At 44.4% G+C, this 16,180-nt stretch overlaps 1 protein-coding gene across 1 annotated transcript in view; it reads right to left on the bottom strand.

Annotated features, from left to right (window-relative positions):
- Window positions 1-16,180, bottom strand: part of WDR88 (WD repeat domain 88) — a 56,306-nt gene that overhangs the window by 39,655 nt on the left and 471 nt on the right. Inside the window, exon 2 of the mRNA XM_007101660.2 lies at window positions 3,490-3,600. Within this exon, the coding sequence (XP_007101722.2) occupies window positions 3,490-3,600 (111 nt within the window). The remainder of the gene's footprint in view (window positions 1-3,489; window positions 3,601-16,180) is intronic.

The raw sequence follows: 16,180 nt of genomic DNA on the forward strand, positions 1-16,180 counted from the left end.
ACCAGGCACTGCTGGCAAGAGTCTCTCTGTGTGGGTCACACGGGACATGCTTAATTCCTGCAGCAACGAGTTGTAACAACATGTGTGAGGTGCTGTCTACCAGGGAGACGCACCTGAACCTCGGGGCCCAGGTTTTTATAGGGGTCTGGTCACACAGACACTCTGCAGCATGCACCAAAATTCCAGACTCCCAGAAGGAGAGCCAGTGTACAGCATCAACCGCGTGGTTTGCACAAACCGTCCGTGAGCCCCCTTTATCACTTAGGGAAAGATTCATACGACTAGAGAACACTGTTTACCAGTCAAGTTCCCAGATGCCAGCCAAGGCCAGCCTTGCCAGTGGGCCTTTCCAAGGACAGCAGTCTCAGGCCTACTGTGCGAACTCTTTTCTGCACAGACCCAGTCCCCCAACCCCCGCTCCGTGAAACCTGAAACGGTGGGGCTGTGTTTGGGTGAACCCAGCAGGCCTTAACCGAAGCCCACCGACAGGAAGAGATCCCAAAGAGGAGTTCATGGGAGCAGGACACATTCAGGCTGGGGGCCCAGCACATGAGCCTCATGGCTTGGGAAGAAAGGGCTGGCTCTGACAGCCTGTGATCCAGCCTCCCTGGCTGGTGTGTTGCTCCAGGACAAACATTGTCCGGGAGCTAAGAAAATGATCATCGTGGGGCCTGAGGCTGAGGCCCACGGCAGTCTGTGCAGGGCCCCGGGCCGGTTAAAGGCAGCACTAGAATGGACAGTCCATGGGACTGTGCAGGTTCAGTGTTCAATAGTGCTGCCATATGGCCAAGAGGAGGAATAGCGACCATGGACGGATAACTCTCTTGGAAAATGTGCACAGTCATGAATGATTTGGCAGGAGATAGTCAATATATGGCAATACAAGCCAGATGTTGTTAGTGAATTCCAAAGACAGTGGAAATGCCTCTCTTTTGTAGTGAATGTTTCTTGCAATAAATGGGCCCATTGGCTAGGGGTGTGAGAAGACAAATAAAGACAGTTCCCCCTTCACCGGGCATTTGGAACCAGGAATTCTTTCTGTGGACTCAGATAATTTAAGGGGGGATGTCGGCTGGACTTTGAATGAATGGGGAGGAAGGGGTTCTAATAAGTGGTTAGAAACATAAAGGAGATGTGACAATATTTGTAGCAAGGTTACTGTGATTATATAAACAGTTTTTCTGTATGGTTTCCATTTCATAAATGTGGGTATACATGTGCAAACAGGAAATAGAAAAGCTACACGCCAACGTTTTCATGGTAGTTAAGTCAGGGTTCATGGAATGATGTGGTTTTTTTCTTCTTTGTGTCTTTATGTATTTTGGTGATAAAACCATATTACCTTCATAGTATGAGAAAAACTACCAGTGACTTTTTTTTTTTTTTTTTTACAATGATTGGAAAGAGATGTACCCTATTAGAGAGAGACTGGGCACAGGACTAAGAATATTTTTTTTCTCAGCTTCTTCATACATTTATGGTCTTTCTAAATTATTCACAGTGATCTGCAGTTAGGGGAAAGGGACCTTTTTAAAAGATTAAGCCAGAAGTTTGGCTTTGGGTGGGTTGAGAGGAAGGACCGGAGATGGGAGATGATAAGAGTGGAGGAGAGAAGGGAGAGGCAAGGAGACATCTGCCCAAGATACTGTGACAGAGAAGGTGATGTGCAGGGTAGTGGCTTAGGCATCTCCTGAGGGAGGGCTCGCGCCACGAGCTGCCGCTGGGGCAGGGAGAGCCACGGGAGGAGCCAGGAGCAGAGAAAAAGATGGGGAAAAGAGAGCCAGGAGGGGGAAAGAGGACCATTGGAGGGGCAGCCAAGGCAGGGAGACCAGAGGACGAGTGATTCTGCAACTAGGGGTGGAGGTGTGAAGGAAAGCAGAGGGACGGAGGGGGCAGCTGTAGAAGGCGGTGGCAGGGGGTAGGGCTGTGAGCAGGTCAGCTATCGAGGACGCTTGGGCAGGCTGAAGTGACAGTGTCCTGGATGAGGCACGGAGTAGGTAGGGAGCAGGGCAAGTGAGGCTGCTGTGGGAGCCAAGGACATCTTGACGGATGGTCCCTAATCTTGGGACAACAAGAGAAAACAGGCAGATGTCCCCTTATAGACAGAAACCCCTGAGAGTCCTTCCACTGACTAAAAAGTGAGAAGAACATGAGAAGCATCTGAAGATGACAAAGCAAAATGCACACGTGGAAAGTCACCATTCCCCCTCCCCCTGGGTGATGACAAGCAGCAGAGACCCCCTCACCCCCAGGCCTTCTCAGTCATCCCAGAGGGTTGGGAAAGGGCTTAGCGTTCCCAGAGGAGGCAGTGGTTTTCCCAACAAGAAGATCATGGGGCTGGGTGGGGGGATGGGGGTTGGATAAGGGCCACAGAAGAGGAGACAGTGGATGTCTGTCGGGATCTGGTATGGGCCAGGCAGGCCCTGGGGTGGCCCCAGCACACAGCTGATCCTGTGAGGCCTGGGGAGGTTTAGGGAGGCCCAGGAGGTCATGTAAGCACCCAGGGTCAAACAGCTGGTAGGTCACTAACGTGGGGCCTGAACCACTTGGATGGTCCCCAAACCCTCCTGCCTAGTCTGCCTGGCTTGGTACCCGCCAAGACCCAGAAGATGCTCCTCCAAGGTGATCTGGAGGGTAAGGAGCTATCCTCCACCTAGTTACCCAAACCAGAACCCAGGAACCAGCCTTGACTCACTCCGTCCTGTCCTCCTCCTGCCCCTGAATACAGATAAGACAGCAAAACTCGGAACTGACTGTCCTTCCCAGTGGGCCCTGCCCCAGCCACACGGTCATCTGTGGCCCGGCCCCTGATGGCCATTGCCATCTCCCAGCCCTGCTCCCTCCTCACCCGCTCCTGAATGACCAGCAGTGCCCCCAGGCAGGCCCACTAGGGTCTGCTGGCTATGCCCAGAAGACTTTGGAAGAGTTCTTGGTGGCCACCTCTCTGTAACCTCATCTGACCATCACATCCCTGTTCCTTTGCCCCTGCTTCCTGCACCTTGTGGCACTGACCTGTGCTCAGGCCTACCTCTCCCAATCACCCTTCATGGACAGGTCCCAGGTCTGGCCACTTTTCTGTCCTCTTGTGATCACCTAGGCCTAGCCGTAATACCATCTCTGTGGATGGAACTGAATATTCCAAATGAGAAGGAGACCCAGAGAGATAACACAGCTCAGAGACCCCAGGTAGGTCTCAGGCACAGCCTCTAACAAAAGGTGGTGAGCTCCTGCTCCAGCGGTCTCCATCCCTGCTCCCACTGTTTCCAAATTAACAGGCTGACAGCAGCCACACTAACCTCACCTCTCTCTGGTGACTTGAAACTAGGGTGAGCCCTCACTTTGCTTCTTCTTCTTGCACTTTGCTCAGAAAGGTCTCTCCAAATCTTTGGGATCCTTGAATGTCTGGGAACTCAGTACTGGGGAACTCTCCACAAGAGGAGACATAAGCTTATGGGACGTTTTGGTTCCACCTAACACTGGGCCACCTACCCACAGCTTCACGGTGCAGTCATAGGAGCCACTGAGGACCTTTGTGTCATCCACACAGAAGTGACAGGAACTCACAATGTGCTGGTGTCCCCTCATAATTTTAAATGGGATCTGAAAAAAGGATAGACTGAATGAGTTCAGAAGGTTGCAGAATACCAGATCAATAGTTTAAAAATCAATAGTATTCCTACACACTTGCAATGAACAATCCAGAAAAAAAATTGAGAAGAAAATTGTATTTACAAAAGCATCAAAATAGGAATAAATTTAACCAAAAAAGTGTAACACTTATACTCTGAAAATTACAAAACATTGTTAAAATAAATTTTAAAAGACTTAAATAAATGGAAAAGCAACCCATGTTCATGGATTAGCAGACTTACTATTCTGATGAAAATACCCTCCAAAGTGATCTACAGATTCAACACCATCCCATCAAAATCCCAGCAGACCTCTTTTCTAAAATTGACAAGCTGATCCCGGTATCGGCGAGACAGCAGTGAGCGGTCCTGAAGAGAGATCTTAGTTCCCTGCCCAGGAACTGAACCTGGGCAGCTTGGATGAAAACCAGGAATCCTAGTCGCTAGACCACCAGGGGCTAGGGGCTAGATGCTAGAAGCAAAGTTCCCCTGGCCCTTGCCCCATTTGAAAAATGAATTTCTCAAAGAGGCAAAAATGGTAAAAACGGGTCCAAAGTTTATTATTAGAGACACAGCACAACAAGTGGGAGAGCACACAGAGAAACAGTTTGTTTATTTAAGACAGAAGCAAGGCAGAAATACACACCTGGAGAGAAAGACTGTGGGCATACTCCCTAATGAGGAAGAATGCAGTAAACAGGCGGTTAAATCATTTATATAGGGGCAGTTCTTCCACATCTTTGTTTACCTTTGGCCAACTTTCTTACTTCTTTTCCCACATCTGACTTGTTCTAGAACACTCCCCAACATGCGTGCACATCTTTTTGTCAAGATGGATTCCAGCGCAGAGGCTTGTGGAGGCTTGGCGTCACCTGTTATGGGGTGGTGGGCCCTCCTTTTTGACCCCCAAGGAGTCTTTCTGCACCTGTGCAGTCAGGGAGTTTTCCTTGACCTCAGGAGTGGTCATCTTGTCTCTTTACTCCAGCAGAGCTCAGCTCCTGCCATTAACCTCGTCCTTGGAGTGTCCAGGGAAAACAAAGCTTCGATTGTACTCCACTTGACAAAAACCAGCTGTTCAGCCCAGGGGCCCATCTACCTCCTACCTCAATCCTAAAATTTATACAGAAACTCAAGGGAAGCAGAATAGCCAAAAAAATCTTGTAAAGGAACAAAGGTAGAGGTCTCACAATTTCCAACTTCAAAACAATTTTCAAAACATACAAAGAGACAGTAATCAAGACAGTGTAGTACTAGCATAAGGATAGACATATAGATGGATGAAATAGAACTAAGAATCCAGAAATAAGCACTCATATTTTTGGTCACTTGATTTTCAACAAGTGTGCCAAGATAATTAAAAAGGGAAAGAAAAATCTTTTCGACAAATTGTGCTGGGACAAGTGAATATCCACATGCAAAAGAATGAAGTTGGACCCTTACCTCATACCATATACAAAAATTAACTCAAAATGGATCAAAGACCTAAATGTGAGAGCTAAAATTACAAGCCTCTTAGAAGAAAACATGGGTGTAAATCTTTGTGAATTTGCATTAGTCAATGGTTTCTTAGATATGACAACAAAAGCACAAGTAGCAGCAGCAACAACAACAACGATAAACTGGACGTTATCAAAATAAAAAACTTTTGTGCTTCAAAAGACACCATCAAGGAAGTGAAAAACAACCCATAGATGGAAGAACATTTTTGCAAATCATATACCAGGTAAGGGACTTGTATCTAGAATACGTAAAACACTCTTAAAACTCAACAATAAAGAAACAAACAATCCAATTTTAAAATAGGCAAATGATTTGAATAGGCATTTCTCCAAAAAAGATATATAAATAATCTATAAGCACTTGGAAACGTGCTCAACATCTTAAGCCATTAGGGAAATGTAAATCAAAACCATATTGTATGAAGAGAGTAAGTCCTAAAAGTTCTCATCACAAGGAAAAAAATATTATCTATTTCTTTCATGTTGTATCTATATGAGATGACGGATGTTCACTAAACCTATTATGGTAATCATTTCATGATGTATGTAAGTCAAAACATTATGTTGTACACCTTAAGCTTATGCAGTACTGTATGTCAATTATACCTCGATAAAACTGGGGGAAAAAAGACATTCGATTATAGTACCTAAATATAAAAAACAGAACAAACCAAACAAAGAAACATACTGAGATACCACTTCATACCTAGTTGAATGTCTGTAATCAAAAAATCAGACAATAACAAGAGAAATCGGAACTCTCATATAGGGCTGGTGTGAATGTACAATCGTGCAGCCACTTTGGAAAATAGTTCAGCAATTCCTCAAAATTTAAACATATGTGTTAACTTATGATCCAGCAACTTTACTCCTAGGTTTTTACCTAAGAAAAATGAAACCAAATGTCCACATAAAAACTTGAACACGGGCATTCATAGAAATATTATTCATAATAATCAAAAATTGGAAACACCACACACCTATGGTCAATTAATCTTCAACAAAGGAGGCAAGAATATACAATGGAGAAAAAACATTCTCTTCAGCAAGTGGCGTGGGGAAGCTGGACAGCTACATGTAAAACAACGAAGTTAGACCACTCCCTCACACCATACGCAAAAAATAAACTCAAAATGGCTTAAAGATTTAAATATAAGACATGACAGCATAAAACTCATAGAAGAGAACATAGGCAAAACATTCTCTGACGTAAATCAGAGCAATGTTTTCTTAGGTCAGACTCCCAAGGCAAAAGAAGTAAAAGCAAAAATAACCAAATAGGACCTAATCAAACTTATAAGTTTTTGCACAGCAAAGAAAACCATAAACAAAATGAAAAGACAACCTATGGAGGAGGAGAAAATATTTGCAAACGAAGCTGCAACTGACAAGAACTTAATTTCCAAAATATACAAACAGCTCACACGACTCAACAACAACAACAAAACAAACAGCCCAATCAAAAAAAGGGGCAGAGGGCTTCCCTGGTGGCGCAGTGGTTGAGAGTCTGCCTGCCGATGCAGGGGACACGGGTTCGTGCCCCGGTCCGGGAAGATCCCACATGCCGCAGAGCAGCTAGGCCCGTGAGCCATGGCTGCCGAGCCTGTGCGTCTGGAGCCTGTGCTCCGCAACGGTAGAGGCCACAACAGTGAGAGGCCCGCATACCGCAAAAACAAACAAACAAAAGGGGCAGAAGACCTAAACAGACATTTCTCCAAAGACATACAGATGGCCAAGAGGCACATGAAAAGATGCTCAACATCGCTAACTATTAGAGAAATGCAAATCAAAACTACAATGAGGTATCACTTCATACCAGTCAGAATGGCCATCATCAAACAATCTACAAATAATAAGTGCTGGAGAGGGCATGGAGAAAAGTGAACACTCCTCCACTGTTGGTGGGAATGTAAATTGGTGCAGCCACTGTGGAGAACAGTATGGATGTTCCTCAAAAAACTAAAAATAGAGCTGCCATATGATCCAGCCATCCCACTCCTGGGCATATATCCAGAAAAGATGAAAACTCTAACTCGAAAAGATACATGCACCACAGTGTTCATAGCAGCATTATTTACAATAGCCAAGGCATGAAATCAACCTAAGTGTCCAGTGACAGATGAATGGATAAAGAAGATGTGGTATAAATATACAATGGAATATTACTCAGCCATGAAAAAGAATGAACTAATGACATTTCCAGCAACATGGATGAAGCTATAGAGATTATCAAACTAAGTGAAGTAAGTCAGACAGAGAATGACAAGTATCATGTGATATTACTTATATGTGGAATGTAAAAAAAAAAGATACAAATGAACTTATTTACAAAACAGAAACAGACTCACAGACATAGAAAACAGACTTATGGTTACCAAAGATGAAAAGGAGGGGAGGGATAAATTAGGAGTTTGGGATTAGCAGATACACACTACTATATATAAAATAAACAGCAAGGACCTATGGTATAGCACAGGGAACTATATTCAACATCTTGTAATAAACTCTAATGGAAAAGAATCTGAAAAAGAATATATACAACATATATTCAGAATATATATATATATATATATATATATATATACTGAATCACTTTGCTCTACTCCAGAAACTAATACAACATTGTAAATCAACTACACTTCAATTTTTTAAGAATTGAAAAGATGAACTGGAAACAATCCAAACATGACCATCCACTGATGAATGAATAAATAAAATGAGGCATAGCCACACAATAGAATATTACTAGGCAATAAAAAAGAAATGAAGGACTTCTTCTGACGTGGCCTGTGAGAAGCTTGGAAGTCACCACTCCATCGTCACAACAAGGAAAAAGCAGAACAAACTGAAAAATCAACAACTCTTCTTAGATCCATAAGAGAAGTGAGGTCACAAGGCGAATGGCTGCCCACCAAATTGGAGAGATAGACAGGCAAATACAAAGAATTCCAAGTTACCAGAGCAGAAATGCAGGAGCGGCAACCTCCATGGGCACCAACGGCAGGGTAGGAAAACCCGAACTGTAATTGACAAACGGCTGAAGGCTCAGTGTGGACAACTCTGAGAGCTGCGTTCCCGGGTTCCCCACACTTCTGTGAGTGTTACCTCCAGGAACAGTCCTAATCCTCACAGTGAAAGCTGGAGAGAAGTTCCCTCGTGCTTCCAGCAGGGAAAGGGAAAAGGAACCGTCCTGAAATATGCCACAGCATCCTGTTCTTCTTAAGCTCTGCCCTCAGGAGAAACTAACCAGAGCCGAACCTGCTTGGATTTTATCAGAGACTAACTGTCCTGGGGAAAGGGAAACACCCAACCCCAGCCCCCTCTAGCCACCCTATTCCACATGAAAGCGAGGGGTGAGGGTTGCAGACTAAACAGCACCTGTGAAGTTCACAATCCAGAGGCACAGGCTCACTAAAAGACAGAGACCTAATCATGGGATTGTAGAATGCTTCTCCACACCCCACACCTTGCGACCACATTATTAAAAGCTTATTTATAGCAGTTCCTTTTACCTAGCACATCATGTCTGCCCATCAAAAAAAAAATTACGAGAAATACTAAGGGGCAGAAAACACAGTATGAAGGGTCAGCACAAATATAACATCAAGTCCAGACTCACATGGTACGGATGTTGGAAGCATCAGAGCAGGAATTTAAAACAACTGTGATTATATGCTAAGGGCTCTAATGAATAAAGTAGACAGTTAGGCAAGAACATGTGGGTGATGTTAGCAGAGAGATGAAAATTCTAAGAAAGAACCAAAAACAAACGTTACGGATCAGAAACACCATAACAGAAATGAAGAACATCTTTGATGGGCTTATTATTAGACTAAACATGGCTGAGGAAAGAATCTCTGAGCTTGAGGATATCTCAATAGAAGCCTCCAAAACTGAAAAGCAAACCGAAAAAAGACTGGGGAAAAAAAAAACAAAAAACAGAACAGAATATCCAACAACCGTGGAACAACTACAGAAGGTATAACATATACATAACAAGAATACCAGAAGAAGAGAGAAAGGAACAGAAAAAAATATTTGAAGCAATAATGATTGAGAATTTCCCCCAAATTAATTTCAAACACTAAACCATAGATCAAGGAAGCTCCGAGAACACCAAACAGGATAAATGCAAAAAAACACTACACCTACGTATATCATTTTAAAGCTACAGAAAATCAAAGATCAAAAATCCTGAAAGAAGCCAGAGGAAAAAACACCTTACCTATAGAGGAGAAAAGATAAGCCTGACATCCAGCTTCTCCTCAGAAACCATGCAAGTAAGAGGAGACTGGGGACTTCCCTGGTGGCGCAGTGGTTGAGAGTCTGCCTGCAAATGCAGGGGACACGGGTTCGAGCCCTGCTCTGGGAGGATCCCACATGCCGCGGAGCAACTAGGCCCGTGCGCCACAACTGCTGAGCCTGCGTGCCACAACTATTGAAGCCTGCGTGCCTAGGGCCCGTGCTCTACAACAGGAGAAGCCACCTCAATGAGAAGCCCGTGCACCACAACGAAGAGTGGCCCCTGCTTGCTGCACGCAGCAACGGAGACCCAACGCGGCCAAAAATAAATAAATAAATATATATATTTTTTAAAAATAGACTGAAATATTTTAAGTATTGAGAGAAAAAAATCACCAACCTAGAAATTTGTATCCTGCAAAATTATCCTTCAAAAGTAAAGGAGAAATAAAGACTTCCTCAGAAAAACAAAAACTGAGGAAACTTGTTACCAGTAGATCTGCCTTGAGAGAAACATTAAAACTTCTTTAGAGAGAAGGAAAATGACATAGGTCAGAAACTCAGATCTTCATAAAGAAAGGAAGAGCATCAAAAAAAGAGAAAAGTGAAGGTAAAAGAAATTGTTTAATTGTTCTTATTCCTAATTGATCTAACAGATAACAGTTCGTTCAAAATAATAATAGCAACTATGTATATATGTATATATGAAATAAATGACAGCAATGAAAGGGTCAAGAGGGAGGAATTAGAAATATTTTGTTACTTTAAGGTACCCACACTACCCATTAAGTGGTATATATAGGGCTATTGAAAGCAGACTTGAATTAACTATAAATGTAAACTATAAATGCAAACTCTTGGGCAACCACTTTAAAAAGTAAAAAAGAGGTACATCTGATATGCTAAGAAAGGAGAGAAAATGAAATCACATAAAATACTCAATTAAAACTGCAAAGGGCAGGGACTTCCCTGGCGGTCCAGCAGTTAAGACTCTGTGCTTCCAATGCAGGGGGCATGGGTTCAATCCCTGGTCAGGGAACTAAGATCATGCAAGCCTCATGGCAAGGCCAAAAAAAAAAAAAAAAATTCAAAAAACAAGGGCAACAAATAAAAAACACTGACAAATATGGTAGTTATTAATCTAACTATATCAACAATTGCTTTGAATGGTCTAAATGCACCAATTAAAAGACAGAGACTGTCAGAGTGGATCAAAAAACAAGACCCAACAATATGTTGTCTACAAGAAACCCACTTTAGATATAAAGACACATATAGATTAAAAGTAAATGGATGAAGAAAAATATACCATACTAACACTATCAAAAATTTCAGACAGAGCAGACGTCACAGCAAGACAACTTATCAGGGCTAAAGAGGAACATTACATAATGATAGAAAGGTCAATTCTCCAAGAAGATATAGTAATCCTTAATGTGCATGTGCAGAACACCAGAGCATCAAACTATGTGAGGCAAAAACTACTAAACTTGCAAAGAGAAATTGATGAGTCCACTATCATAGCTGGAGATTTCAGCACCTCTCTATGAGAAATGGACAGATCCAACAGGCATAAAATTAGTAAGAATACAGAGGAATTCAACAATATCAATCAACTGGATATAACAGACATTTATGGACGGCTTCATCCAACAACAGCAGAATACAAGTTCTCCTCAAACTCATATGGAATATTCACCAATATAGACCACGTTCTAGGCCATAAAACACACCTTAACAAATATTAAAGAACAGAAATCATACAATGTCTGCTCTCAGAATACAAGGGAATTAAACTAAAACTCAATAACAGAAAGATGGTTGGGATATAACAAAGTACATGGAGACTAACACTTCTAAATGACACATGGGCCAAAGAAGAAATCTCAAGAGAAGTTTTAACATATTTTGGGACTTCCCTGGTGGCACCAGTGGTTAAGAATCTGTCTGCCAATGCAGGGGACACAGGTTCAAGCCCTGGTCCCGGAAGATCCCACATGCCGTGGAGCAACTAAGCCCCGTGCGCCACAGCTACTGAGCCTGTGCTCCAGAGCCAGTGAGCCACAACTACTGAGCCCGCGCTCTGCAACTACTGAAGCCCGCGCGCCTAGAGCCCGGCTCTGCAACAAGAGAAGCCACCACAATGAGGGAAGCCCGTGCACCACAACGAAGATCCAATGCAGCCAAAAATAAATAAATAAAATTTTTAAAGTTTTAACATATTTTGAACTAGACAAAAATGAAAATACAACTTACCAAAATTTGTGGGATGCAGTGAAAGTAGTGCTTAAAGGGAAATTTATAGCTTTGAATGCAAACATGAAAAAAGAAGGAAAATCTAAAATCAATCATATAAACTTCCACCTCAAGAAAACAGAAAAAGAAGAGCAAATTAAATCCAAAAGAAGTAGGAGAAAAAAAATACTAGGAATTGCAGCATAATTCAGTGAAATTGAAAACAGGAAATCAATAGAGAAAATCAATTAATACAAAAGCTGATTCTTTAAAAAGATCAATAAAATTGATAAGCCTCTAGCCAGGCTAAGAAAAAAAGAGAGAGCACACAAATTACTAATATCAGCACAGGGGGTAGGGAGGTGTCCAGGATGTCGGGGTACTGCAAAGAAAAAAAATGTTGCCTGTTCTTCCAGTTCTACAAAGATCAAGCCATTAGCCACTGCAGGGGCCCACAGACAGTGCACCTGAGGGGAATTCAAGACAGAGAAAAACAGGAAGCATTCTGTGCTTCGGATACACCAGCCCCTACATGGTTAAGACGCGTACTTAAGGAACATTTAAATGATCCCAGTTTTCCATCTTCTTCCCATATACAGAAAAGCACTAAAATCATTAACTTGAGATGTCTGTTCTTTGTGATTAGCAGTAAGCTTTCTATGCTTGACTACATGTTTTTCCCAGCAAAAAGTTCATATACCCTGGCTCCTTCCTTACCTCTCTGGAGCCGTCCCTCAGAGCTATCTGAGAGGTTGTCTCCCATGCTACAGTCTGCAGTAAGGTCCAGGAATAAAAGTGAACTGGTAACTTTACACTGTGCATTTTTCTTTAAGTTGACAGCGCTGGGAGGGGGGATCTGAGGCTCTGCCGCCAGTCAGTGCCCCCATGGATGCAGGAACTCTGGATCGGGGGACAAGGTTGGGGTGAGGCGAGTAAAGTCCGAGGTGCAGGGATGAGGGGAGGCGGGGGTTTAGGGTAGGGGAGCGGTTTCGGGGTTGTGGGGAACAAGGGGCTGTGGGAAGGCGGGAGTGAGACGGCCCTTCGGCTCTGGGTAGCTGGGAGAGATGGGACAGGAACTGGGCCGCTAGGAGACGAGATGCGAGGCGCCAGGTCGGGGCTGGGCCGCCAGAGGGCGCAGGCAAACTGAGCCAGGAGGCGGGCGTGGGGCCGGTCAAGGGGCGGGGCCTGTCACGCGTGGGGCGGGTCAGGGGGTGGGGCCTTTGCCGGCACGGGGCGGGGCGGGGCGGGGCGGGGCGGGTCAGGGCGCGGGGCCTGGACAGCAGGGGGCCAGCAGCCCTGGCAGATTGCGGGGCCCAGGACGAGTCCCGGTCAGTGGTCTGCTCCAGGTTCCACCGCCAAAGCCTGCGCCTTGGGGTCGAGACAGCCGACCCTCAGTTCCCTGCTTTGCAGCTGTCTCCGCCTCGAGGCAAAGCTCTCGGGGCTTCGTTCTTTTTCTCATCACAAAAACAGAACTTTGGTATGGGAAAACAGAGCAAGAGCGGGGAAATCCCTCCCACCCCCTTCCGGACCTTTCTGGGCAGAGTACTTTTGGAGTGCATGATGGAGAGGGAGCCCCAGGAGCCACGCAGAGAAGTTCCACACTCTTGTACTCTAGGTACATTGTCCGAGGCCCTAACAAAAATAGCATACAGAAGACAGTCCGATGTTTGTAAAAGCAAAAAATGTGAGCTTTTTAGGTATATGTAGTGTCCCACAAATATGTTCTACAAATCTGCCTGCGCCTCCCTGGCCGGGCCTTGATCGCGGTGCCGCGGTGCAGCAGGAACCGGGGAGCAAAGACCCCAGACCAGGAGTGCTCTTGGCGGGCTCCTGCTCTCAGGGGCCAGGGTGGGAGATGGGGCAGCCACTGCACAGGCGGCACGCGATGCCAGGTTATGGCCAGAGCCAGGTGAGCGCTGCTTTAGACCGAGGGCAGGGAGAGACACCCCCCCTCGGGGGGAAGGGGACAAAACGAGGACACTGGAGGCCGGACTGACGGGCTTGAACGTCAGCAAGTCAGATGGAAGAGGAGAGAGATGAGGTAGAGCCGAAATGGCTTGGAAAGTCATGGTCAGGTCTCCTGACTTCCTCGTAAATGTGCCAGGGAGCCAAGGAGAGGTTTTGAGCCAATTATTTTTAAAGTTTGTGACACATCCACGTGTGAGTGTGCCTTGTTTAAAGGCCAAGAATGAAGAATTCTCATTGAGAATGTTCTTTAGCAAACCATCTCGGATTGTTGGATGAAATAATCTGGAACATTATTATTCTTGCATTGTGCACCTTCACTTCAAAAGATCATTTGTTAACATTTTCACTGAGCTAAACAACTGCATTAACCTTGCTGTATAAACACTTCCAAGGTGTACTGTTTTCAATCACTGCTCCCCTCTGTTTATTCTAAACTTCTTTTTGTTACTCCAGTTCTTAATTCTGACTTCTTTGTTGTTTGCCACAGTATTCCCTTGAGTAACTTTTTCCTCAAAGAGAGGCATCCTTTCTGAGTTTTTGCAGCTCTGAAGAAAATGTCCTTTTGTTGGCCTTATCAGGGACCAGCAGTTTGGCCAGGCAGAGAATACTTTAGGTCACAAGCTTTTCTCCCAGAGCTTTATATAACTTCTCAACTTCTGTTAACCTAATGGATGATAAAAACCTCAGACCAAAAAAAATCTTAAGCCACCTGATGTGCATGCACCCAAGACTGGATAAATCCATCAGGGGGCAGACAGCCAATGGAATACTCTCCACAAAAAAAAGAACAAGGAAGCTCTTTCCTTACTAATATGGAGAGACCTCAAGACTTCCCTGGTGGTCCAGTGGGTAAGACTCCGTGCTCCCAATGCAGGGGGCCCGGGTTCAGGTTCGATCCCTGGTCATGGGAACTAGATCCTGCATGCATACCACAACTAAGACCCTGCGTGCCGCAACTAAAACCCGGTGCAGCCAAAATAAATAAATATATATATATTTTTTAATATGGAAAGATCTCTAAAATAAATTTTAAAAACAAAGTTAAAAACCAGGTGCAGAAGAGGTCTAAGGTATGCTTCCATTTATGTAAAAAAATGGAGGGGTCAGAATATACATGTAAGTGCTGGTATGTACATAAAATATCTCTGTAAGGATGCAGAGGAAACTAGAAACATTTGTTGCCTCCGTAGACGGAAAGAGGGTAGTTGGTGGGGGGCGGGGCGGTGCTAGGGAGACACTTTTTAAAAATTTATTTTATTGAAGTATAGTTGATTTACAATGTTGTGTTAGTTTCTGGTGTACAGCAAAGTGATTCATTTCTATATATAATCCCAAACTCCTAATCCATCCCTCCCCCTTGGCAACCACATAGGGAACATACTATGTCCAAGGGGAGACACTTAATTGTAAAAAACAAAAACAAAAAATGCCCACAAACCTTTTTTATCTATGAATTTGGATCTTGGGGGTATTCTATGGAGAACAGAAATAAAATACAACTCCTATGCTCTCCTTGAATTTTACTTAAATATCAGAATAACTGTCCCAAATAAAAGCAAGCAAAGCACCGGCACACACTGCTTTCTCTTCAAACAGACTTCCGCATGGAGACCCCAATGCACCCCTGTGGTGGACTGGCCGAGACAGTCAGCCATGCGACAGGCCCAGTTGTGGACTCAGCTCTGAGGTCCTCTGACAGCTGGAGAAGCTTCCATCTCAGTCTGATCCCAGGCTTTTCCATCTGCATTGGAAAAGGGACAGCCTTGCTCCTACCCTTGCAGTGCAGGCATTCACCACCTGTAGGTTTTATTTCCCTCCAGTCTTGCAGTGAACTTGACTATCTCTTTCCACATGAGCACTCCAGTCCTTCTTCAGCCCAGGGAGATTTCCTTGTTTCCTTCTGTGTTTCTTTCCTCCTCCTGCTCCCCCCCCCCCCCCCCCCCACCCCCTCATTTTTTTCGTCTGCAGTGAACTTGACTATCTCTTTCCACATGAGCACTCCAGTCCTTCTTCAGCCCAGGGAGATTTCCTTGTTTCCTTCTGTGTTTCTTTCCTCCTCCTGCTCCCTCCCCCCACCCCAATACCTCATATATTTACTGGCTCTTCTGCATCTCCCCTGCCTTCCTCTTCTCTTTTCTCTCATAATTATTGTTCCTTTATACTTTTTCTCTGAGTTCTCAGAGAATCCCATGAGCTTGTTTTCTAATTTTCTGTTCCAGTTCTCTGCTCTGGTTTTAAAGCCTCTATGGAGGATTTTCGTTTGGAAATCCTCTTTCTCATCCCCAAGACTTCTCTCTGTTCACAGATTATTTCTTCTTCCCAGCCAGTGGCCTTCTTTTCATCAATGCATTGTCTCTCAAATATCATTTAGAATACAAAGTAGTCTTTTGGGGGTTTTATTTCTGTATTATTATTATTCTAAGTTTTCTGTTGCTTCTAGTGCTGTTTCATGGGTGACACGGCTCCCTCACTGACCCCAGGGCATGCACTTGGGAGTGTCACCATGGGGACATTTGTGAGGCTCAGCCAGAGCCCACAGGGTCTGGGTTGGGTGGGGTCCCCCTCCCCCAGGATGGCTTCCCTGGGCCACCCTGCCTCTCCTCCAGC

Source organism: Physeter macrocephalus, chromosome 17, assembly GCF_002837175.3.
Source record: "Physeter macrocephalus isolate SW-GA chromosome 17, ASM283717v5, whole genome shotgun sequence".
In the NCBI taxonomy this organism is placed as follows: domain Eukaryota; kingdom Metazoa; phylum Chordata; class Mammalia; order Artiodactyla; family Physeteridae; genus Physeter; species Physeter macrocephalus.